At 29.2% G+C, this 27,264-nt stretch overlaps 2 protein-coding genes across 2 annotated transcripts; both read right to left on the reverse strand.

Moving 5' to 3' along the window:
• Positions 1–1,323: 1,323 nt before the first annotated feature.
• LOC108913878 (Golgi apparatus protein 1) lies at positions 1,324–26,823 on the reverse strand (the record flags this gene model as incomplete). Its single annotated transcript, XM_018719522.2, has 5 exons — positions 1,324–1,529; positions 1,587–1,693; positions 7,032–7,572; positions 23,562–23,750; positions 26,097–26,823. Coding segments are annotated over 5 exons (1,732 nt in total), but the record flags the coding sequence as incomplete, so codon positions are not given.
• LOC108913879 (Golgi apparatus protein 1-like) lies at positions 20,855–23,045 on the reverse strand. Its single transcript, XM_018719523.2, has 2 exons — positions 21,823–23,045; positions 20,855–21,208 (listed from the first exon to the last, which is right to left on the reverse strand). The coding sequence occupies exons 1-2, from the start codon at positions 23,011–23,013 to the stop codon at positions 20,858–20,860; spliced, it is 1,542 nt and encodes a 513-aa protein (XP_018575039.1). The 5' UTR covers positions 23,014–23,045; the 3' UTR covers positions 20,855–20,857.
• Positions 26,824–27,264: the final 441 nt, after the last annotated feature.

A 27,264-nucleotide genomic window follows, 5' to 3' on the forward strand; every position in this document is an offset into this window, starting at 1 on the left:
AATTACTGTTTTCATATACAAAAAAAAATAAAATAAATAAATATTTACGTTTAACAAGTTTGTCTTTACTTAATCATAATAAAAATCCTTTTAAGGTTTTACTTTTTACTACTGTTTTAATTCAATCAAAATAAAGCAAACTTTGAGGTTATATCCGTATTTTTACCACTACAGCTTTAGACACTTGAAAAATAATTATTTTTATATAAAATATTTTTTATGTACTCACTTGTAAGCAGTTATCTTGTTTTGTAGCCATTGTTCTATTTATCAAACACAACATTCATAACTTAACACACTCAATCACTACTAACAATCTAACATCCCAGATTAATTAATTTGAATTAATCTGGGCTAACATTAACCCTATTAACTACATCGACACTCGCCGTCGTCCCGTTATCGTTACGCACCTTGATGACGCACACACCACACATTTCTGGATGCGGAAACCAGCTAAGTGTGCGTCAACGCGCTGATTGGCTGTTGTCATTACGCATTGCTCATGACGCAAGTCTATTCCGCACTATCTGATTGAGCCTTTAACCTTAACCCCTATCGTCCTTAACCCTAGAATTTCATCGCCGAGTATTTTGAAAATTGGAAGTGCAAAAGTTTTCAGTTTCTGTATAATGCTGTCTGGATCTACATCACTTCCTCCACTATACACACCATGCGGAGCAGATGTTGTGGCCTATGTACCTGGTCGCTGCCAGTTACAGAATTACCTTGCGCTTCCTTAGCCTTAGCTCCAAATCTTTAACCTGCCTTTATTGTTCTCGGGCTAGGCTCTCTGGAGGCGAACCAGCTTACTTCTAGACCCGCCCTAATGATTATTTTGGTTCTCATTGGGTCTGTTATAAAATTAATAAAACAAGCAAGAAACAAACCATTGTTATTTAATTCTAGGTACCAAATTCAGAGAAAAAAAAGAAGAGAAAGAAAGCAAAGACAAGGCTCAACAACTATTCACAAATAATTTCAGATGATAAAGTGTTCAAAACAGCTTTGCGGTGGGCATTCATTTGTTCAACTTCATACAACTAAATAAAAATTTCAGTTGTTTTAGATATAATTTTTTTGATCGTACCTTTTTATAACGGTTTTCGGTTGACTTTCCAATTGCGTCATCCTAACCCTGAAGAATCTTTGTATCACTTAAATATTTACGTGCTATAATTTATGGAACATCTGGAGTACTCACACATAATTTTTACAACAGTATCGAAATAAAAACGTAGACATACCTGTCTACTTTTCAGAAATGGAAATGAATTAATTCAGTGAATACAGTACTTAAAAGATTTTATTATTAACAGTAGGTACACATTACAATTAATTATATCACAATTTTTCAACTATCATTTATTCTTTAATAATTTATATTTATTTTTTGAAACTTGTCCACAAAGTACACCAATTACAAATATACCGGCAAACACCATGAAAACAACAATAACAAAATAATTTTTTGATGGAGACGTGACAACTTGTTGATACAGATCTTGAAAATCACTTAGAGGAGCAATCTGAAATAAGATCAAAGATGTTAATTTGAATATGAAATAATTTAAAAATAATCTTACTTGTGCTGCATTTTTATACATTTCAAATCTTTCTTTCAATTTACTCTTGCACTTTGGAGTCAAAGTTTGTGATCCACTTTCCAATATTTTCTTTAAACATTGTATATCTGTAAAAAATAAATTTCATTTAAAGTCAACAAATAAAATAAACTTTCTATGTATGTACATATGTGATCCGTAATGAATGGACCATAGAGTAACTAGATATAGACAGGGTATTAAAGATTGATTTTAAGTTTATTATTATGTATTTCATAAATTTTACAGTTTTAAAGAAAATAATTTGAAAACTCGGACTGGAGGGTTTTTGATGGTGACAAATCCGAATCTGAACTCAGTTATCAGGTTACTAATAGAGGGCACTAGTGCATTTATGAATAAAAATTGCTCATCGTTATTCGTTTATGCAAATCTCTATGGCAATTTTAAATAAAAATTCTGATTGACTGATTATTTTTAAAGGAAAAAGGTATACTTGTTTGATATCGATAAAGATTTTTGCACTATGTAGGCAATGGTCAGAAAGTTCACTTGGATTAAATAATTTATGTACGAATATCTCGAAACTGGAGAAGTTTATCGATATCCAACAAGTATAGCTTTTTCGTTTAAAAATAATTAGTTAATCAGATTTTTTATTCAAAATTACGATAGAGAATTGCATAAAAAAATGCAATGTTTATTCATAAATGCATAACTAGCGCCCTCTATTTGTAACCTGATAACTGAGTTCAGATTCGGATTTGCCACCATCAAAAACCCTCCATTCCAAGTTTTCAAGTTATTTTCTTTAAATCTGTATTTATGAAATAAATAATAAATTTAAAATTAATCTTTAACGTTAAATTTGCAATGTGCAGTCAATTTAACTCGACTTGCAAAATTAGTTTGCAAAACTCTAAATACGCGGGCACCTCATGGCTCGCCTCTACATCTGTAAAGTGTTTACAGCTGTGGTCATGGACACCGTCGCGCAGCAATGAAAAACGGAGTGGAAATAACACATACCTATTTACATACTATGTAATAGTTAGTCTCTGTTTAGTCCGACCGTAACCAAATAATGTACACCGCATTTTTTTCTTAATAATTACATGCATCTAAAATAATTCTTAAAAGGGAGTGAACGGGATTAAGATCTAGTAAACTTTGTAAAGACTCTTCTTGTAAATCGAATTTTAAGTCCTTTCATGCAAGGTGTCACACTTCGGCTATTTAAAAAATTAAAAATATAACTGTTACTTAGAGGACATTCACAATGAGAATAAAAGTTTAATTTATTTTTACATTGCATTACATTTTTTATATATTTTTTTCTTTCTTCAAATAAAAAAATAAAGTAAAACTTTTTCTCTGACTGCATTTTAAAAGGATATTTTTTTTTATCAAAGTTTGTAAAATTTTTTTCGTCTGTGCATAAATGACAACACAGTAGAAAATTAAAATCTATTTTTCTCTAGAGCCACTATAACCTTCATACATGCAATAAGTAAAACACACCACAGAAATGAGATAAATAAACTGATATTTCAAAAAACACTCATGTAAACACTCCCACTCAAAAAACACTCAACACTCAAAAAACACTCATGTAAAAAAATATGGCAAAACACAAAAACTGTTTATAGTGTAAACGATCTCTACACAAGGTGTTCAGTTTTTTAGGGCTAACAATACATGTTCCTCTGACTGATTTTTTTTTCAAATAAACTCGAATTATTAGTTTTTTAAATTGCATTTTAATTCTTGTGTGCCGCTGGGCGGCGTAAACTGAGGCAACCAGAATTTGCGTATTAGTGCACTATCAGTGTTGCCAGTTGTTTTTATATCAACCAACATTCTACAAAGTTACAATAAAAAATAATTTAGTAAACAGATTGATTTTGTATAACTTAGCGACGTGTTATTTTTTCGATATCACTATCTTCTATCGTTTCTAAATAAAATTAAAAATTTGAACTAATACATAGATATGTTACTAATTGTAATTTTATTTTTGAATCAATTGTGTGAGCGCCTGCTACGCGCGTTAACCACAACGGGCGTCCGCCCCTGGGTTGGCCAGATACTTTTTGTGGATGACGTCGCAGTAACGGAAGCGTTGTATAATCTATTAAAATTAGAGTAGTATGATCTTTTGTTTGTAACAGAACAGTTGTGTAAATTGTATGGTGTTAATTGGGAGAGAAAATAAAAACGTCTTAACAAGTTCGCGAGTGTATTATTTGCAAAACTAGGAATTAGATTTTAATTGTTAGACAGGGAAGATAATGAAAAATAATTTATAAAAACAGATTGCTTTAATATGATGCTATTTTAAAATTGTTTTTATAAAATTAAAAAGTTTCACATGATGTATTAAGTATTAACCAATATTGGCATGTAGATACGTTACTAATTAAATGTAAATAAAACTAATTTGTTTTAATATAATTATTTTTGCTGTTGTAAAATATAAACACAATTATAAATAAATAAAAATACTAATCTGGTTGAAAACGGGAATGGCCGAATACGTCATCACTGTTTCATGTGGTTACATTCAGGGTTGCAAATAATGCATTAAAAAGATAATTGAATTAACATTTAAATTAAAAATTTATTTTCATTTTGTAATCCCGAAAATTTTAATTAAAAACAATTTTCAAATTTCTAATCCCAAATATCGGATTAAAAAATTAAAAATAAATTTTTAATCCCAAAAATCGGATTGAAAAATTGAAAATAAATTTTTAATCTCAACAATTGAATTAAAAATTAAAAATAAAAATTTTAATCCTAAATACAGGATTGAAAAATAGAAAAAAAATGTTAATCCCAAGTTGAATTTTAAATTATTTCGCGCTTGTGCACTTCATGTGCTACCATTCGGAACTAGAGAACTAGAGCTCGCACAGTGCCATCTTCAATTCTTCAATATTCTAGAGGTAACCTTGCCGGAGAAATTACTAGAACGTAGGTATCGGTCAAGTTTCAAGTTTATATTTTAGCACGATTTGTTTACAGTCGTCAAGCACTAATAGTATAGAAGAAAATCAAGATTTTGACTTTGGATCTCCGGATGATACCATTGACGAGTTTCGGCCCTCATTGTCACAGGGGGAGGTAACTACAGAAGTGACTAGATATTTAAAAAACTGGGACTGTCAACTTAGCGTCTTAGAACGCTTTCCAGAAATAAAAAAAACATTCTTAAGATACAACACGCCTTTACCATCTTCTGCCTCCTCGAAAGACTTTTTAGTAATGCGACAATGCTTAATTTGCCAAAAATACAATAAATTAAATGATCACCATTTTGAGCAAAGAATACTTGCTAAAGCAAATTTAAAAAAAATAATTGATTAAATTTAATGTAAAATGTCTTTAAATACCTGTATTTTTAATAAAATTTCCTCATAGTTTAACACTTTTAGTCTTCTTTACATTTAATTACTTTTAATTATAGTATTTCAGTTAGAAATATGTAAATCTTTCCTTTTTTTGTCCCTTTCCATTCCAGCTTTTGATTTGAAAAATATTTTTTTTATTTGTGACTCCAATTTTTAAATTAAAAAATATGTTATCAATTTTTAATTCTGATTTTGGGATTAAGAATTGAATTTTCAATTTTTAATTCCGATTTTGGGATTAAAAATTAAATTTTCAATTTTTAATCCTGATTTTGGGATTAAAAATAAAATTTTCAATTTGTAATTCCGATTTTGGGATTAAAAATTGAAAATTTAATTTTTAATCCAAAATTTTTTAATTAGAAAATTCACAACCCTGGTTACATTTTTATTTTAGTTTTCGACTTTATCGGTATTATCCCGAATATGAAAATGATTGGTGTAAACATTTTAGAGATTATGGGAACTTCGATCGTCAATACGCTAATATTAAACGGAAATAAACTGAGAATGATAATTTGGAATCAAATTTTTTAAATACCGTGGAAGAGGATCCCAGTACCAGCATGGTATTTTCGTTATATCATGCAGTGTCAGTACCTACTGCAAGGTTAGCAACAAAATTTCAAATATGTCATATGTTGTAAAAATCAGGTGAATAGTATTTACTTGTTTTTGTGTATTTCATTTATTATTATTGATTAGTGATTAATTTTTCTGTTAGATCACTGTTAAGTACCGTTTCATAGTTTATCTTATTTAAAAGAATTAAATTTTCATTTATGTGGGATGACAGGTTTCCTGGCGAACACCCACTCAACAAAAGCAACGCACCAAAGAGCAGTACCTCATGCCAGGTGGTGTGGAAATTTACTTAACAATTTTTTTTCTAGGTGCTGCTTCGATATTCTATACAAATGAATTATAGTGAGGAGACCAAACGGAAACAGCATACACAAGCTTAGATCTAACAAAAGAAAGATATAAAATTTTTAGCGTGTTTATTTTGACACAATCTTTACTGTTTCTGACTATGAAACCATACGACTTACAACCTTCAGATATTATTTTTTCAATGTGCGAATTGAAATATATATAAAAATAACTTCGAGATCGCAAAAAGTGCGAGGTCGAGTTAAAGTAATACCTCTAAAATTATAGTCAAACATGTTTTCAATGGTTCAGAATATTTTCAATTATCAGTATAGAGAAGGTAATTAATATCTAAGCAACTGGTTATATATATATTGATGAACATGGCCCAAGAACAGATCCTTGCGGGACTCCCGACGTGGCTAAGTAATCTACAGACTTACCCTTTAAGTAAGCCTTCGAAAAGTATGTGTAAATAACATCTGTTTGCAATTGTTTATCAATGGATTTTGCTATAGTCTGTGTAGCTGTTACTAAATTAGAAGTTGTCTCTACCTTTCACAAGTCCATGCTGACGAACTGAAATTTTTAACTGACACTATAATACATACTGATGACTGTGAAGTGAATACTCAAAAGATTTTACTGAAATTATATAAAATAGAAATTGGACGAAAATTTTTTAAATCTTTTTTATTTGCTTTTTTATAGATAGGGCAAACTCTTGAGTTAGTTGGTGTTAGTAAGTGGAACTGTAATATTATGGTTTTAAGGTTGGTAATCTAATCCTTGTGCGTAGCCAGGATTTTAAATAGGGGTGGGCCCAGGGCTCCAAACTCTAAAATAAAAAAGTCACGCAATCAGCGACCTACCGATATAAAATTTCAAAACCTAATCACTTTTTGAAACTTGCAGCAACAATTAGAGGAGGCTGCCCCCTGACCCCCTGGCTATGCCCATGACCTAATCAGTTAGCGAGTAGGATCAATCTACCACAAAATGTGTAAAACAATAAAAATATAAAACTGTCACCCTGTATTTCAAAAACAAAACATTTGTGATCTTATATTTATATGAACCTTTTCAGAGAATCAGCTACAGAATCATGTATAATGCAATGTATGTAGGTATATCTTAATCCTATAGATTAGATTTAAAATTTTTAATCTAATACACTTACGCCTTCCATTTCCTTGTGGAACATTATTACAAAAAGTTAATAAATCAAGAGCACACGTTCTCTGCAGGAGAGGGTCTACTTGAATATCGGCTTGGGACTCTTCAATCATATTTGCAACTTCAAGACTACATTCTGGTGTGGGAATTTTTTTCTTAATTAGTGCATTTTTCAAGCATTCTTCGACCTTCCCAGAATCTTCCTCATCAAATTTACAAATTGTTTCGATCTCATTTTTACAAACAACTTTAATAAGGGGATTGAGATTAACATACAGAGCTTGTTCTCTCAATATTTCAGCCATTTCTTTTTCACAGGTATCGGATAGTTTGAACGACTTGAATTGCACTTTTAAACATTTTATCACAGAGTCGGTTATTGACTTCTCATTTGATAATAATTCGTTCTTGCAAAATTTTTTTATATCCATACTGCAATTTTTTTGAAGAGATGGATTTAATAAGTAATTCACATTTTGTTCCATCATGCGATGCAACACTATCATACGACACTTTTTATCGAAACCTTTCTCGTCTTTATTTACCTAAAAAACTTCATTTTATTTGGCCACACCATATGCATATACCTTAAAGATACCTAAGGCAGAGACACTATGTTGTCAAGTTTTATGCTGTCTCAAATGACAAACTAACAATATGATTTTGTACACATTGTACACATTGCACACACTAGTCAAACATAATGGAAAACATTCTAGTGTTGTGTCCACGTGTTCCTTTAGGGGCATGATAGTGGAGCTAATTTGAAAAAGAACCATGATACGTACTATATAAATCTCAGTAATTTTGATATTTTGATGAAACGCAAATGCTTCAACGTAATATCTGATTAACAAAAAAGTAACAATTTTTTGTTAATACTACTATGATCTGTATTAAAAACAGAATAAAACAAATTATGTAATAAAATTTATGATAAAAATTTTGATATAATACACAGTTGGCAAAAAAAAATAAATCCGACTATACATTCATGTGCATGTATTTCTAAAATTTCCTTACCTTTCGATTGAGATGTTTACATATACAAAATTTCTCTGTTCAGGATAAATATAGAGGTATCTCAACCCACTACAATTTATGAATTATGTACGTAAATAAGTACCTAATGTTTACTAAAACATTATATTATGTCATTCACAAGGCAAAGAAGCATATAAATAGTTTATATGTTTAATGTATTGTTAAATTTTAGAAATACATTTACATAAATGTAGTGTTTACAATATACAGAGTGTCTCTAAAGGGTCTCTACAATGTTCCACCAGATAAAATAAGTGATTTAACTAAACTTGCCTTAGTTCAAAAATTGATAATAACGGAGCTACAGGGTGTCAACGTTGAATAAATAATTAACATTTTCTGTAATATGTTTCGACTAGTTCGGGGGATTTTTGGGATGAGAAAAACGAATTTATCAACGATTTCGCTGTTTCTCTTAGAGGGCGCCACAAGCGACCATTTGCACGCATTTAAACTTCCAAAACTTCTTTGTACCACTGTGAATTTCACTTTGAGCTGGAAAAATCTTTTCCCCCAACTTTTCTGCTTAAAAACGTATAGCTTGCTAATATCTCTAAAGCCAACCTTGTGCAACAAATAGACATTTAAATTTCTAAATGAATAAAGAAATTTGTTTAAAAGTTATTTTCAACTCCATTGAAAGATATCTTTTAAGACAGTTCAATAACAAAATTAGTTATTTTTTAGATTTTTAGATCGTTTAAATTGGTTACATTGTTTAGACTGTGTTAGATTGATATATTGTTTTTAAAAAGTATGTTTTTTTACTTTGTCAATTCAGTTTGCAGTAAAATTGTTAAATAAACGAAATTTAAAATTGTAATAGCACTGTTTCCTTCAACGGTATATTTCTGACTAATAAACGATTGCTCCTAATTTTGTTTATCAGTGGAGATGGAAATAACTTTTAAACAAATTTTTTATGCATTTACAAATTTAAATACCTCTTTGTTGAAAACCATAGAGATATTAGCAAGGTATACCTTTTCTTATACTTATTTTAAGCCGTACTATATCTGGTGGAGCATTTTACAGGCTCTTTAGAGACACACACAACANTTATGTACGTAAATAAGTACCTAATGTTTACTAAAACATTATATTATGTCATTCACAAGGCAAAGAAGCATAGAAGTAGTTTATATGTTTAATGTATTGTTAAATTTTAGAAATACATTTACATAAATGTAGTGTTTACAATATACAGTACAGGGTGTATCTAAAGGGTCTCTACAATGCTCCACAAGATATAGTAAGGCTTAAAATAAGTTGATTAAACTTGCCTTATTGTTAGTCCAAAAATTGATAATAACGAAGCTACAGGGTGTCAAAGTTGAACAAATAAATAACATTTTCTGTAATATGTTTCGACTATTTCGAGCTAATTTCGTGAAATTTAGTATCCGGAGGTTTTTGGAATGAGAAAAACGAATTTATCGACGATTTCGTTCTTTCTCTTAGAGGCCGCCACAAGCTACCATTTGCACGCATTTAAACTGCCAAAACTTTTTTGTACCACTGTGACTTCACTTTGGGCTGAAAAAATCTTTTCCCCCGACTTTTGTACTTAAAAATGTATACCTTGCTAATATCTCTAAACCCAACCGTTTGCAACAAATAGGCATTTAAATTTGTAAATTAATAAAAAAATTAGTTTAAAAGTTATTTTCGACTCCATTGAAAAACATATCTTTCGACAGGTCAATAATAAAATTAGTTATTTTTTAGATTTTTGATCGTTTAGATTGGTTACATTGTTTAGATTCTGTTAGATTGATATATTGTTTTCAGAAAGTATGTTTTTTTACTCAATTCTGTTTGCAGTAAAATTGTTACATAAACAAAATTTAAAATTGTAATAGCACTGTTTCCTTTAACAGTATATTTCTTGCTAATAAACAATTGCTGCTAATTTCGTTTATCAGTGGTGTTGAAAATAACTTTTAAACAAATTTTTTTAAGCATTTACAAATTTAAATACCACTTTGTTGAAAACTTTAGAGATATTAGCAAGGTATACCTTTTCTTATAGGTACTTATTTTGAGCCGTACTATATCTGGTTGAGCATTTTACAGGCTCTTTAGAGACATACACAACAATATAGGTCGCATTTCTCAATTTAAAATATGATATGATTTCATATTAACTACCATCATGCCCTCAAGTCATCCTGTTTATTATGGACCAAAAAATTAGTACAACATGAAATGTTTACATTTTTTAATATATTATTTGCAATGTGACAACTATGTGCCTCTGTTTATAGTTACAAATGTGAATAAAAAAAGTATACAAGAACATGCACTTTTTATTCAATTCAAACACTTAAGTGATTATTTTGGTTCCTTCAGATAACCTTATTCTTTTAGTTTATTACCAAAAGAAATATTACACAGTACTTAATTACTAATCTAATAACAGACTAAAAAAAATTCGCAAATTTTTATGATGTAAATTTTCCTACAAAGCTGATTTGTTTGTACTACTAAAGTTCATTCATTTTCAAGATGCAGTGAATGTATACATGCAAGAGGCAAGTGGACAATACAATTGCACAAGGTTATACATATTAAGAATCCCAAAAATGATTTATACAGGATATCCCAGAAAATAATTGTAATACATCGACCACATATTCCTCAGTTAAATACAAATGAATCCGAGTTAACTTGCCTCAGACCAAAAATGCTTAATTTAAAAGTTAGAGGGTGTTAAAATTTTACTTTTTAAATGGTTTTTAATTAATACCTGAGAACTGATATACAGTGTACCATTCATATTTCAAAAAAATTTGTGCGCAAGTTCCTCATGGGAAAATAATGGGGGCAGTTCATTCAGCGTTTTTTTCTTAGACGCCCTGTTTTCGATATACAGTATGTTGTAGTTGTTACTTTCTAAATGGTTTTCCTTAATTATCTTTAAATCGACTAAAGATAAAAATGTCAAAATTTGTACATGACTAACAGTGGAAATGTTCATAGCAAAATAAATTCATAGCAAAATGTTCATAGCAAAATAAATTTATTTTAATACTTTAATAGTTACTTCACAATATTATCTATTACATAGATTAGATTTACGAAACACATTAAAAAGGAATTGTTAAATTTATAACATGAAGTCAATTTAACTCGACTTGCAAAATTCATTTGGAAAACACTGAAAAGTGTGTACAGCGGTGGTTATGGTTACCGTCGCCCAGTAGTGAAAGACGAAATGGGAGTGGCGCATATTTACTATTTACAGTTTTGAAAGTAATTGAAAAATTTATTTCGGACAAAAGCAGAAGAATGGACTTTCAATCCAAAAAAAAATATGTTAAAAGTCAAAATTTGTTATATTTCTACACGGTTTTGTAAATTTTAAAGCATACTAAAAAAAGATAAACTTGTCGAAATTCGGTAGCATGTAGGTATCATTTTCGAGAAAAATGAAGTTGCATTTTTATGCTCACATAAAACGGCACAAGTATTGAACGTATTGTATTGTATTGTATGTATTGTATTGAATATACCAATAGTCTGCATTTAAGAATATAATTTTAATTTCTTATGTATCACATAAAACAGTTAATTTGTAAAACATTTTATTAACTTAAAGAAATAAAAAAAAATAAATTTATTTTAAATAAAATAACAAAACTCGAAATACATACTGCAATAGATGCTTAAATTGTCCCCCATTTTCTTCTGTGAACATGGTACCAAATTTCGACAACTATACCTTTTTTTTTGGAGTATGCTTTAGAGTTTACAAAACCGTTTAGAAATGTAACAAATTTGGACTTTTAACATATTATTTTTTTCGATTGTACTCCTCAAATTGCCTATATCAGCGACACTGCTTTTTAGAAAGAAATTGTTTGTTTGCACAGTTGATATTTACTTGTATACAAATTTTGACATTTTTTTCTTTAGCTGATTTAAAGATAGTTAAGGAAAACCATTTGGGAAGTAACAATTTCAACACACTGTATCTCGAAAACAGGGCGCCTAAGAATATACGTCACCCATTATTTATTTTCCCATGAGGAAGCTGCAGGTAAGTTTTTTTGAAACATGAACTGGACACTGGACACCCTCTATAATATCTAATTCAAATTTGATATATGTTATAAGGTCGCAAAAAGCAATATCAGTGGCATACAGGGGAATGTATAACTGTCCCTTTTTAATATTTTCCCAGCTTAGGGATCACTTAAGGAAAACAACTTCATTTCTGAATTATCTCTAGATTTTGCGCAAAAAAATGTCTTGTCAATTTATTTTAAAATAGTTAGATTTTGAATAAAAAGGGAAGATTCAATTTACTGCTTAGAAAAAAAAAATAGAAGTTTAAGATATCAATTGACTGTATATCTAGGAAATTAAATATTTTGACAATATGTTTATATGAACTTTTTTATTCTTTTAAGATTAATCGATTATACAAGTTTTAGAGATATTTTCTGGGAGCCCCCCAGTTTCTGCCTCTGAATGAATTTATGTACTTATACCAAAAATATATTTTGTAACAGACATCTCTTTAAAGGGATAAACAGTGTTCATATAAACAATTGCTATTAGTTTCCTATATAGGGTCAATTTGATATCTTAAACTTCCTTTTTTTCGAACGAGCAAACGGAATCTTCTGATTTTTATTAGGAATATAACAATTTTAAGATAAATTGTCAAGAAGCATTCGTTGTGTGAAATCAACAGATAAATCAGAAATTTTATTGTTTTCATGAAAAGATTCATAGACGGAGCAAATATTTTCAAAGAGAAGGGCTTACACATCCTTTCATATGCCGCTGATGCAGGGAATCATATATTTCATGATGCTTTTATTGCTTCCTGCACTCTTATAATCTAATATAATTTTATTAAAAATTATTCAGTCTGGCTCACCGGAAAATAGAGAAACAACATAGGTAAAAGTACATGCAGAAAAAAATGAATTTTTTTTTTGATTATTTGCAACTTAATCTTATTAACTTTTCTTTAGACAGAGATGTTAATGTACAGTGACGATTTAAAAAATTATTTATTTTCTGATATTACTTTTTTATTTAAATATTTCAGCAGCTGATTATGGGTTTGTTATATATCCCTTTTTTTTCAAATTGTGATTTTAGTGAGTTCAGTATTGTTCTGATCTATCCCAATTTAAAAAATTCAATGAATATTTTAAACAATATTATCCATATTCGTTCATGAATTTTTTAATAGATGTAAAACAATTCTAACATACTTTAAGGCAGTGAAATGATAATAATTTGAAAAATATGGATAGAACAAATAAAAAATTACAATGATTTACAGGACTTTTCATAATTTTCTATAATGCCAATTTTGGAAACATTTAAAAGGCAATTTCACTTGTTTTGAAGTCTAAATACAAAGTGTAATACTTCACGAAAAAGGGAATTTTTTTGAAGAATTCAAATTTTAAGAAAAATAGATAGGGTGTCATTTAAAATAAAAAGTTAAGATCGTTTCAGTTTAAACCGAAAATGAAAGAATTTTAATATTAGGCCCAAGTTTAAGTGTACAGATGCCCCAAATTTCAAATTTACTTATGATTTTTTGGAGATAATGAAGATATGCCATTGGAACAATACAACTGAGATACCGGGTATAACTAATGTGCTGTCTGCACATTGGGTACCTTGGATATATTAGTCCAGTCTAGTAAACTATGAATAGTCTAGATTAATCATATACTACCCAACTGGACTGATATCCAAATTCTACATTTTGGAGACTCCTGCAGCTGCGCTTTAGCTAGTCCATAGCTTTATTTTGCGGAATTCTATCACCAAGCAAAGTTTGCTATGCAATTCAAGACACCCTTTGCAGTTGTAATTATAAGGGAATTTTTAAACGACAAAGAATTTAAAAAAAAGCAACCACCAACCACATCAAGGTGACCTGTATGTTTACATAATTGAAAGTAGCAACATAATGATAAAAAAAATTGTCTTGTTATTTCTAAAAAGAAGAAAGTATTCTACATGATAAACTACATAGGCTGTTAAAACATGTGCACGTGTTTAGTGTACAATTAGACCGATCAAAATAACTCATTTAGAGGAAAAAAAAGGAAATTGTTACCTGGACTTTTATAAGTGGAAATGGTAAAGGGGCTTATAATAAACGAAAAAAAATAAATGCGTGAGCAGGGGCGGCGGAGGGTTGATTTGGGGGATTGAAAAGTTATGAAAAATTGTATCATTGGGATTTCTGGCGAAAGTTGACGTCAGACAAAAAAGTATCTCATACAAAAGTTGTAGATCATGCAAAAATCTACAACTTTGGTCATTTTTTAACATAACCTCAAAATTTCCGAGAAAAATGCGAAAAACAGTTTTTTTCTGATTTTTCGTTTTTTATTTCTCATTTCCGCAAAAATAATTTAATTTTGACGAAACTTGGTGAAAGTATACCTTTCTCTGTCTTAAATAATCTCAAATTTCTTTAGATAAAAAAATCAAGAAATTTCTGATATTCATTTTTTTAGGCCTGAAACACTTTTTCTTCAAAGAAAAATTCTACTTAAAAAAATCATCGTACAGAGTTCTGCCGGTAATCATTTTTTTCGTTTTGACATATACTTTTTGGTGAAATAAAAAAATTTGTAATCAGTTCAAAAACATGCTCAAAAATGCAAAAAAGTAAAAAATGACTTGAAGCAATGAAATTTTCAGTAATTGTTGATAATTTGTTTAAATTTAAAAAAACTGATTACACCATTCAATTGTACGGAAAAAATACAAAAAAACTGTCTCATTGTTTGACCCAAAACTATTTTTGTACAGTATTGCTATAAACGTAAGTCGAATAGTGAACAAATAAAATAAATAATAATTTTTTTCAATAGAATCGATTAGTGTACATATTTTTTTTTAAGTTTGATGAATTCATAGATATACAGTGTGTCCAAGATAAGGATGGGATAGCATTAGGATCTAGGAAACGGTAAAAGATACGGGGTGGCTCAGATTAGAAAAAAGTTGTGTTTTTTATACCCAAGAATATGCTGTTTAGAAAGTTTTAAAATTCCGGGTAGTTCCGGAGATATCCGGAAAAACCCGATCTTTTGGAAAATCGTTTTATATTTTAAAATAGATTGCATATTTACACCGGAAATTTTGCAAAATTGTTTAATTTTTCTGGCTTTATTTGAAAACGAATTTTAAAATAAATTACATATTATGTCACTTTTTTCGCTCTATACAATGGTGAAACATTTTTGCAATCCGACGTTTCGTCTTCGAGGGGCCATGATAAAGTTAATTTTTTTAAATACATCGCTGCTATTTTTATGACAAAATCTAAAGTCATTTTTAATTCTGAATTAGAGGATATTACTATTGTAATCGCTTAAAAAGTTTTTAGATTGTCTTAGCTATGATTTAAAATTTTTTCCGAGTACGGCTCTGAACGCTTACAAAATATCTATTGGATGAAGTCATAACAGTATAAAAGTCAATACCGCACAAAATATCCAACGATTTTTTACTACTATTAGCAATACTAATTAGAAATAATAGAATATTTCATTAATTCGTATTATTTTTTTATTAGGTATAACTTTTTAAATTATGGATTTAAAAAAATTGTTAAATTTTTTGTGCTGTATTGACTTTTATTCTCTCCTCTCTCTCTCCTCCAATAGATACAGGTATTTTGAAAGCGTTCAGAGCCGTACTCAGGAAAAATTTTTAATGATAGCTAAAAACCTTTTTAAAAGCGATTACAATAGTAATATCATCTAATACAGAATTAAAAATGACTAGATTTTGTCATAAAAATAGCAGCGATATATTTAAAAAAATTAATCTGATGATGGCCCCTCGAAGACGAAACGTCGGATTGCAAAAATGTTGTGCCATTGTATAGAGCGAAAAAGTGGCATTGTAAATATGTAGGTAATTTATTTAAAATTCGTTTTCAAATAAAGCCAGAAAAAAAAAAACGATTTTGCAAAATTTCGGGTTTTCAGATTTCGCGCCAACAGTAGACTTTGTAGTTAATACTTAGTATTGCTGAAATTTCAAATCATTCAGAGATAATTTATCATTTGTGCATTTGTAATTCGACTTAGATGCTTATAGCAATACTGTACAAAAATAAAGTTTTGGGTCAAACAATGAGGCACAGTTTTTTTTTAATTTTTTTCCGTAGAATTGAATGGTGTAATCAGTTTTTGAATGTTTTTTAATTTAAACAAGTTATCAACAATAACTGAAAAATTCATTGTTGCAAGTCATTTTTTATTTTTTTTTTGCATTTTTGAGCATGTTTTAGAACTGTGATTAGATTTTTTTATTTTACCAAAAAGTATGTCAAAACGAAAAAAATGATTACGGCAGAACTCTCTTCCCTGCAAAGGCAAAAGAGTCTAATCACAAAATTGTCTATTTTAATATATTTACATAAATGTAATGCGCAGAAGCAGTTCTACGTTTTGGTGCAGAAACGGTATTCCTAGGATAAGTTCAAGTTAGAAAATTGAAAAAACAGTCTATTAAAAATTCAAAAAAAATTCAAAATTCATTTATTTTTCCATGAGATATACATACATATATATATAGGAATAGTCATATATAAAAAAAAACATAGAACATAAATAAGAACAAACTAACATATTACAACCAAGAAAAAAAAATGTTAGTCATTTGTCAGTACCGGTGTAATCTACAGCAAAGAACTAATCTAGACCATACAAAGACCGTTCCAATAAAAACTTCTTTAATTTGCTCTTAAAAACACCCTGTGTAAGTGAGTCTGTTATTTCAGAAGGTAAATGATTGTAAATTTTAATAGCCAGACAATTCGGCGATTTGCGAGAAATGTTATATTTACAAAAGGGTAAACGGAATTTATTGCAATTCCTTGTGTTGTAATGGTGGATTTCAGAATTTAAAGAGAACTTCTGCTTATTCATGAAAACATAAACAGCAGACTCAACAATAAAAAGACTGCACAAAGTTAAAATTTTATATTTTTTAAAAACATCTCTACATGAATCCAGGAAATGTATATTTGCAATCAACCTCAGAATACGCTTCTGAACAACAAAAACATCACTTGACAAAGTGGACGTACCCCAAAATAAAATTCCATATCTCAATCTCGACTCCACCTGTGCATAATATAAACTAATTAACTGATGGCTGGTAAGTACCATTTTAAGTCTCCTGAACATATAACTAACTGAATTTAATTTAGCAATTAAGTTGAAACAATGTTCTTTCCAATTCAAATTTTCATCAATCGTAACACCCAGAAACTTTATATTTCTTGAATTAGAAGAAATTATAGAGTCTTTTAAAATAACATCAATTTTCGGGCAGTTATTTTGCCTATTATGAAATCTAATGGCCTTTGTTTTAGAGCTGTTTAAGAAAAGACAGTGAGTTTCAAACCAAGCCAACAATTCGTTCAGGGAGCTCTGACACATTATATTTAAATTTTCAGAACATGGAGATGAAAACAGAAACGCTGTGTCGTCAGCATAACGAACAACAGAGGCAACAGGTGAAGCCGAGTCAATGTCGTTACTATAAAAAAGAAAAAGGATAGGCCCCAGCACAGATCCCTGTGGAACTCCCATGTTATTAATTAAAATATTAGAATCAATATTATCTTTTTTTATATCATCAATATGATTAACACAAACATACTGAGGTCTATTACTCAAGAAAGATTGCACCCAATCAAGTGCGACGCCTCTAATACCATATGCCAATAGCTTGTTAATTAAAATATTATGCTGAACACAGTCGAACGCCCGACTAATATCACAAAAGATACCAACGGGACCCTCGCCAGATTCAACACAATCAATGATAGTTTCCAAAAGTGACAAGATAGCGGTATTTGTAGATTTACCACAGATAAATCCATGCTGACTAGGGGAAAATAAAGTTTGCTTATTGACAAAGGGTAACAGTCTATGCAAGAACGCATACTCAAAGGATTTAGAGAAACATGACGTTATGGTTATTGGCCTATAATTTTGAACAAATTGGGGATCGTTTTTCTTAAAAATGGGAACTACTTTACCCAATTTTAATCTTTCTGGAAATACACCAGTGCTAAAAGATAAATTAATTAGATACGTTAACGGCTGGATTATCACCGGTAATGCCTTTTTCATAATAAACATTGGCACTTCATCATATCCAGCTGATCGCTTATTTTTCAGTTTAAGCGTTAGAAGATTCAATAATTCATCCTCTGAAAATGGAATTAGAAATATAGAATAACTATTATATGTCGGATACAAGACCTTTCCTTGTTTCTTTGTGATTCTATTAATTATATTTTTAGGCTCATTAATAAAATAATCATTAAACACTTCAGCCACTAAATGAGGATTCTCAACTAATATTTTATTTTCTAAAAGACTTATGTTCTTATGTTCAGGCACACCCGTCGACAACTCAGAGATAACCTTCCAGGCCTCACCTGCTATATTACTTGAACTGAATATGCGATTCTGATAATAAGACCGTTTTGCATTTTTTATTAATTTATTATGGCGGATTTTAGCTTGCATGTAGAATTGATTGAGCTGTGGAAAATTAGTTTTCAAAATGTATAAATCTTTCAGTCTATTACTAGACAATTTTACATCATCGGTAACCCATTTACAACTATTGTTATCCAGAGAAAAACTATATTTTTTTTTAGGAAAGTATTTATTAAAATTTAACATTAATTTATTTATGAAAAATTCGTATGCATTATTTATATCAGGTACTGATATTGTTATGACCTTGCCGGACATTCCAATGCAAAAAAGTCTATTGTGGATTTTCTCAAAATCACATTTTTACAAATTGACTCTTTTGCCTTTGTATGGAAGCTCTGTACGATGATTTTTTAAGTAGAATTTTTCTTTGAAAAAAAAGTGTTTCAGGCCGAATAAAATTAATATCTCAGAAACTTTTTGATTTTTTTATCTAAAAAAATTTGAGGTTAAGACAGAGAAAGGTATACTCTTACCAAGTTTCGTCAAAATTAAATTATTTTTGCGAAAATGAGAAATAAAAAACGAAAAATCAGAAAAAAACTTGTTTTTCGCATTTTTCTCTGAAATTTTGAGGTTATGTTAAATCTATCTACAACTTTAGTATTGGATACTTTTTTGTTTGACATCAACTTTCGCCAGAAATCCCAATAATACAATTTTTAATAACTTCAACCCCCAAAAAAACCCTCCGCCGCCCCTGCTCACGCATTTATTTTTTTAGGTTTATTATAAGCCCTTTTACAATTTCCACTTATAAAGGTCTGGGTAACAATTTTTTTTTTCTCCAAGTGTAATTTGGTTGGACTAAATATGTTACTAAGTATGCAAACTATTAAAGTAGAAATGAACATGCAAATTAACTGCAGACCTGATTAAAACTATCACCAGTAGGTTGGACGAATTTGTTGCTGGTTGTTCAATGTATGTAAGTAGGTAACAAGCGAATCAAGTGCATATCACATACTGATCTTAACTTATCAATGTTGCATCTTAAAAATAAATAAACTATGGTACCAAAACTTCCAAACTGTTTAAGCTATATTAAGAAAGAAACCACACAGTTTTTAACTACTTTAAATATAATATTTCTTTGTGTACTGTCAAAGTAATAAATTTTCATTACATACAAAGTTAAAGTAATAAGTAATAGATACTAACTAACCTTTAGGCAATTTAGTATACTTTCTCGTTCCCGATCAGGGCAGAACTGATCTATAGCCTGTGTGCATGTAGTTAAAAGTGCATAATCTACAGTATTATCATAAGCTTCAAGTTTTTGAACTTTGAAAACTTCCTTTTCACATTTTTTACTTAATCGTCCTGGTGAAACACTTTGTAAACATTCTAGTACCTAAAAAAGTGCTTGAATAAATAAGAGTTACTTACAACAACGATAAAGCATTATTATAAACAAAAATTATTAAAATAATTTTACTTTATTTTTTTAATGGCATGCCTCCTACAACTTACAGATTCTCTGATTGATGTCAAAAGAGTCTACCATAAGTTCAATTTTTAGAAANTGTGTTTCAATTAAATAAAATGTCTCAAATTAAATGGTACCTTCCTCTTTAAACGGGTTTATCTCAAAAAATATCTATTTTATGGATATTCAACAAGTATACCTTTTTTACGTAAAATACCATGAATTTTTATAAAATGATGGAAAATTTGGGATATATTGGAACAAAAATTTTTTTCTACAAATTTTGGTGGATTTCATATTATCATCCAAAGCAGCTTCAAAAATTATAGATCCAGCCAAAAAATTTTCAAAATTTATTGAAAAATACAAAAGTTACAGCAAAAAAAACATTTTTAATTTTCAACTTCAAGAGCTAATAACTCTACAGGGTGAGCCCGGAGGAAAAAATTTTATATGAACTTGTGACATTATTTTCTCATTATCTATCCATATCCTCAATATATTGATGACAATAAGTTCATGAAAAAATTATAAGAACAGAGCTGGCTCTAATTTCTAGTTTTTTCCTTATCAATCTCAATATCAGTCTCATGTCGCAAAATAAGGAAAATAGTAAAAACCTCAATTATTAAAAGTTGGTACGACACAAATATTAATATTCAAAATTGGATCTACTTAATTACAATAAAAAATTGAACTCTGGTACATAAATTCATTAATTCATAAATTAATTCATGAATTTCTTTGATTATGTAAAACTGCTATAAAATTTGATACTATAATTTATTCTTTTAGTCAAGTTCAAATGGAAGAAACGTTTACATAATTTCATAGCTACCTATACAAACAAGGTAACACTTCTGGACCATAAGCAGGTCCTTCTTCTGTAACATTATCTGGTCTAACGTGACAATATCTAATGGCATCTCTTTTACAACCTCTATATAGTTGAGGATCCAGTTTAAAATCTCTCGCTACAAAATACTGTATCTGAATCAAGGCATTTTCACATTCCTCATTCATGTAATCGGTTCCTAATTTATCCATTAAACAAGACATGACTTTAGCATCTCCCCCTAATAAATCTTTACAGGCAACTTTTACAACTGGATAGCATGCTTGTTGTAAAATTGGATCAACACTCCAATTTTCACCTACATCAGTTTCCTTCACTAAATCTTCAAGCTGAAAGAACAAATATTACATTTAAGAATACGAAGTTTTTTTATACTACTAAACCTAAAATAATACCTACATTTATGGATATTTAAAAGAATTTTTTATAAGGATGACCCATCTCCTTCCCCTTTTCTTTTTTTTACAAGACCAAAGAGAATTTTTATAGTCAATTTTTTTAATTAGCTTATTTGTTTTTTTTTTCAAACAATTGAAATGTTTCAAATGATTTAAAATAAACAATTGTTGAAGAACTCTTCTTCAATACCTACAGTAATTATGCGAACGTATTTTAGAAGTCATCTTAAAATGAAGCGTAGAATCCAAAAATGTAAAAATATAGTGTTCTATTTGAAATAACAAAGTTGACATCAACTTCCGATAGTGTGGATAGTGTTACTGGAACGAAATTATTAGATTTGAAAAGAGCACACCCAAACACCCTAGTGTGCCAATTTTCAAAATTTAAATGGAAGCAAGTTCTGAAATAATCTAATAGGTCACTCACTGTGAGCCACCCGGTATGCGAGTAATCCAGGTACATATTTAATAAATCTTAAATTTGAAAAAAAAATGGAGGATCACTGTCCGTCCAAATTTAAATGTTACTACAGAATACTTACAGCTCTCATACATTGATCATTAATTTTGGTATTACTATTTCCAGCTTTTAATAAAGCATGATCCATTAAGCAATGTATAGTTTTCCCACCAGTTTCAAAACCTTTACAATAAATAGATATTTCATTTTTACAATTATTTACAATCTCTGGTGATAACCTATAATCCTCCATCAGCATTTTTCTGTGATCAATCATCTCTTCTTTACATTCTGAATCAAGTGTGGTGCCATTTTTCATCATGTTTTCAAGACACAGTAAAATTTGAGCCAAGCGAACTGTTTTGTCACTAGAAATCTGTTTTCTACAATGTGTTTTTCTAATATCATCTTTACAAGCTCGTAATAAACCTTTACTTATACGATAATCTTGAACTATTAACTTTTGCCTTCTTAATAAATGCTGTTGACATTTATCTCTTAACTTACTTTGATCTTTGTGCATGTGCTGCATTAAACAAGAAAAAACTCTACCATTTCCTGCACCATAATTTGAACAATACCTCATGTAATCATCAGAACAATCTGAATACAACTGTGCATCAAGTTTTATATTTTCAGACTGAAGTTCAGACAAATGAAAAACTTCTCTTTTGCAGTCATCCTGTATATTTAAAATATTATTTTGCAAACAATTAACGGTATTTATTTGTGTAAAGCTTTGTGAATCAACTCTACCACATTTTAAATTATTTATGTCTTTTGTACAATGTTGTAAAAAGCTAGAAATCCACATATAATCTGTAAATGCTACATTTTCTAATCGGATTAGCATATCAATACAATTTGTGGTATGTATGTTATTAATATTGTTTAAAATACACTTTAGGTAGTTACCACTATCATCTACTCCACAGTTTAATTGATTCAAGTCGTTTGAGCATGAGGGCAACAATTTACTTTTAACACTCTCGTCTTGAATTAAATTTTTTGTATGTTCCCATACAACATGTTGACAGCTCTTATTTAAATGGTTCAGTATCTTAGAATTTGTTGATAGTAAACATTCTAATATTAAAAGATCATCATTTTCACTTAAATTGTTGCAAATAGATTTTATTTCACTGCATTCACTGCGATCAACTATAGAATAGTTTATATTTCTTTTGTTTCGTGTTAAAGAATAATTTAGAAAAGTATTTGTATATATGGACACAAAATGATTAAATAGCAAAAAAATATAAAACATCAACATATTTTAATTGTCGTTCTACAAAGGTAAATAAAATAACAAATTGAATATAGATCAAATTGAAAAGCAGTATCGCCAATTATGGATTCTTGGGTTCAGTAATTCCCATATCGCCAACCTCAAAAAATAGAGGTTTCGGTGTCACACTCCTTTACCAAACTNTTTTTTTTTCTCCAAGTGTAATTTGGTTGGACTAAATATGTTACTAAGTATGCAAACTATTAAAGTAGAAATGAACATGCAAATTAACTGCAGACCTGATTAAAACTATCACCAGTAGGTTGGACGAATTTGTTGCTGGTTGTTCAATGTATGTAAGTAGGTAACAAGCGAATCAAGTGCATATCACATACTGATCTTAACTTATCAATGTTGCATCTTAAAAATAAATAAACTATGGTACCAAAACTTCCAAACTGTTTAAGCTATATTAAGAAAGAAACCACACAGTTTTTAACTACTTTAAATATAATATTTCTTTGTGTACTGTCAAAGTAATAAATTTTCATTACATACAAAGTTAAAGTAATAAGTAATAGATACTAACTAACCTTTAGGCAATTTAGTATACTTTCTCGTTCCCGATCAGGGCAGAACTGATCTATAGCCTGTGTGCATGTAGTTAAAAGTGCATAATCTACAGTATTATCATAAGCTTCAAGTTTTTGAACTTTGAAAACTTCCTTTTCACATTTTTTACTTAATCGTCCTGGTGAAACACTTTGTAAACATTCTAGTACCTAAAAAAGTGCTTGAATAAATAAGAGTTACTTACAACAACGATAAAGCATTATTATAAACAAAAATTATTAAAATAATTTTACTTTATTTTTTTAATGGCATGCCTCCTACAACTTACAGATTCTCTGATTGATGTCAAAAGAGTCTACCATAAGTTCAATTTTTAGAAAGTTCATCTAATATAATGGGCTTTTAATTTTTATTTTATTATATCCCCCTTACTATTACAGATAGACCCATGAAACCTTATATTATTGCAATCATAATAAAAGGTTCTATTCAAAATAAGTAAAAATATACAGGATGTTCTTATTAAAAAATAATAATAAATACCGTGTTATAATGAAAAAAGTGGCAATCTGGCAACAATGCAATTTTCAAATACGTAAAATAGCCCTCAAAACTTTAGGACTTAATTTGACATTAATATATAGTAACACTAAAAAAATGATTCTCCTAGTTTTATTCACCTGTTACTAATGATAACTGCAATACTATTAGAACAGTACTTGGTAAATTTTAGCAAAAGTTCCTTCCATATATCACATCATTAAAAATATATAGGCACTTTTGTTAATAAATTGTGAATCCAATATACAAGGACTTAGAAATAGTTCTTATTGTGTATATGATGACAATCAAAATGGTTATCGGTGTTAATAAACTGCAAATATTTTTAAATTTTCATTTTACATAGATTTAATGGCACACACAATAGCGCTCTAATGACGTGACATGTCAGTATACAGGGTGTCTTATAATTAGTGTTCAATAATTTACCACTAGATTCTATTGCCAAAAATAAGACTATATTTTCATATAGACATGAGTCAAGAAATGCTTCCTAATGGAGCTATGCTTCCTAATGGAGCTACGCTCCCTAAATGGTCCCCCATAAGAAATAATTTTTTTAATATTTTTTTGTTAATAAAATAAGACATCTTGTAATTGTTAGACCTCTTTTAGGCATTTATGCCTTTTTCCCAATTTACAGATTTATTTGTAATATATTTTGACATATCGGACATTGATAGGAATGTGTTTCGGTATTTAAAATTCTAAAATCTAAATCTAAATTAGGCCATGAGAGGCCTAATTACTCATGGACAATGTTATATGGTAGGCCGTGACAGTGACAGGTAATGTCATGACAACATTGTTATTGTTTCAAAGCTTGTATTATTATTTAATTAAAACAGAAGTAGAGAATTGAAATATTATAGGAATAAAATAGAGTATTTTAATTCCTATAATATTTCAATTTTCTACTTCTGTGTAACCCATTTTAATAGCTTTACAAACTGTCAAACAATAACAATGTTGTCATGACATTACCTGTCACTGTCACGGCCTACCATATAACTTTGTCCATAAGGAATTAGGCTTCTCACGGCCTAATAAGTGAGATTTAGTTAAAATACCTATACGCATTTTGGATCCTATGAATGTCCGATATGTCAAAATATATTACAAGTAAATCTGTAAAACCTTACGTAGGTAGGTAATTGGAAAAAGGGCAGAAATGTCTAAAAGAGGTCTAACAATTACAAGATATCTTATTTTCTCAATAAAAAACCTTCTTTTCGTTTTTTTATAGTTATAAACATTTTCATTTTCAAAAACTTGCAAAATAAACGAAAAAGGAGAATTCCAAATAAAGAATTTATGTGCTAAAGTAGTCATTAAAATTGGAAGTCAAATATCTTCGTGAATCCAATATTGATCTACTTAAATTAGTGAAGATTCCAATGCCTGCATTCACAAAACACAAAATTACTCTGAAAAATTATTTGAAAAAAAAAATTTTTAAGTATTGAGAATATAGTTATGATAAATTAATTGTAATTAAAATTATGTATTATTAAATTTTTAAGAAAGTCATATGAACGTATTTGAGCAGAATCAAGCCCAAATTTTCTTGCCTTTATTGAAGAGAAAAAATATAGAATTTCATTAAATTATTTGATATTGACACTTGAAATGTCACGTCATTGATAAAATGCATTTTATTGATAATTATTGTTCCTACTTTTTTTAACCACAGCTAAAACTTGGGAAAAAAGGTAAACACAGACAGAAATATTAATATTTTTTTCATTCAAGTACATCTTACAATGTCGATGAATATTTTTCCTAAAGAAATATTCTACAATTTTTTTCTCAAATATTAACACACCAAGTGCTAAGAGAAAAAAATAACATCGAATTTTTTTTATTGTTACCTATGTATTAAATCGAATTAATGCAAAAAGTTTTGAAGGTCATTTTACTCTTACTAGTTACACCTTTTGACATCAATTCGACAATCCGCCTAAACGTATACAATAAAAAAACAGGTTGCATACCTGAGAATTTCCAGGATGTAAATTGTTACAATATTTTTGAATATCTTCAGAACAAGCTAGTTTCAGTGAAGGATTGTAGTCAATATTCTCTCTTTGGTGGAATATTTGTGACCTCAGTTGTTGCTTGCACTCTTTAGATATGCTACTTTTTAAACCTTGAATTGTGGCATTTAGCATTTGTTCACTTAAACAAGACATCACCTCATTTTTCGTTCTAGCATAATTACAAAGTCTTGTAGCATATGATTTACAAGCCACTTTAAATTTATATGTAAATCTGTAGTCTTTAAGAGAAATGATCTGAAAATGTTCAATACTGGCACGACAAGCATGATTTGATTTCACTAATGGGTTATTTTTGTTGTCTATTAAACAGTCCATAATATTGCCATCATCGTTACTATCTTCGGCTGCACACAATTGCTGAATTATGTTTTTACAATATTTAGTAATATAAGGGTTTAAGTCTGCTTCTTGTGCTTCAATTTCAGTAATTGATTCGACAGCATCATGACACAATTTTTCAAGCCGTTCCAAATTGTTCTGAAGACACTCCATCTCTTGGCCTTTTTTTAATTTATGGCAATAAACACCGAGATCTTTAAGACATGCTTCTTCTATTTCTGGTTGCAAATTCACACTAATTGCTCTTTGTCTCATAACTCTTCTAATTTGTTTAAGACAATTCTTTTCAAGACTTAAATCTTTTTGAGGAATATAAGCATACCTAAAATTTTATACAGTCAAAATAGGTTTTTGATACTTCCACTTATGAAACATAATTAAAATCTACCAAAATAGTTTAAACTGATAACATTAAAAGTAATTGTGCAAAAAAAAGGAAAAATCACAAACACATTTATTTATACAGGGTGTCCAAAAATTGATGGACTATACTTCAAAAGTATCGTCTTTGGATGATTTTACATACTATAACACAATTTTTCTTTATTAAAAAATTTCAAACATTCAAACTAATTTTTATTTAATTATTTTAAGATAACTATTTTCTGTTTTAAGATATTTCAATAAAATTGGTATATGAAGGCTTTCATGGCAGCCAAACGTGAATATAAATAATTTTTTTACCTAAAACTATATACTACTGGATCTGCGTCTAAAATGATATCAATTTTGAAAAATTGTAATTTTTTTTGGAAAAAAAAGC

The sequence above is a fragment of the Anoplophora glabripennis genome, unplaced genomic scaffold (genome assembly GCF_000390285.2).
Source record: "Anoplophora glabripennis isolate ALB-LARVAE unplaced genomic scaffold, Agla_2.0 scaffold863, whole genome shotgun sequence".
Taxonomy (NCBI): Eukaryota; Metazoa; Arthropoda; class Insecta; order Coleoptera; family Cerambycidae; genus Anoplophora; species Anoplophora glabripennis.

Coding starts and splice junctions, on each gene's coding strand:
- LOC108913879 (XM_018719523.2), bottom strand. CDS start 23,013: ATGTTGATGTTTTATATTTTTTTGCTATTTAATCATTTTGTGTCCATA. Junction 21,209..21,822: donor ATGATCAATGTATGAGAGCT/GTAAGTATTCTG, acceptor TTGTTCTTTCAG/CTTGAAGATTTAGTGAAGGA.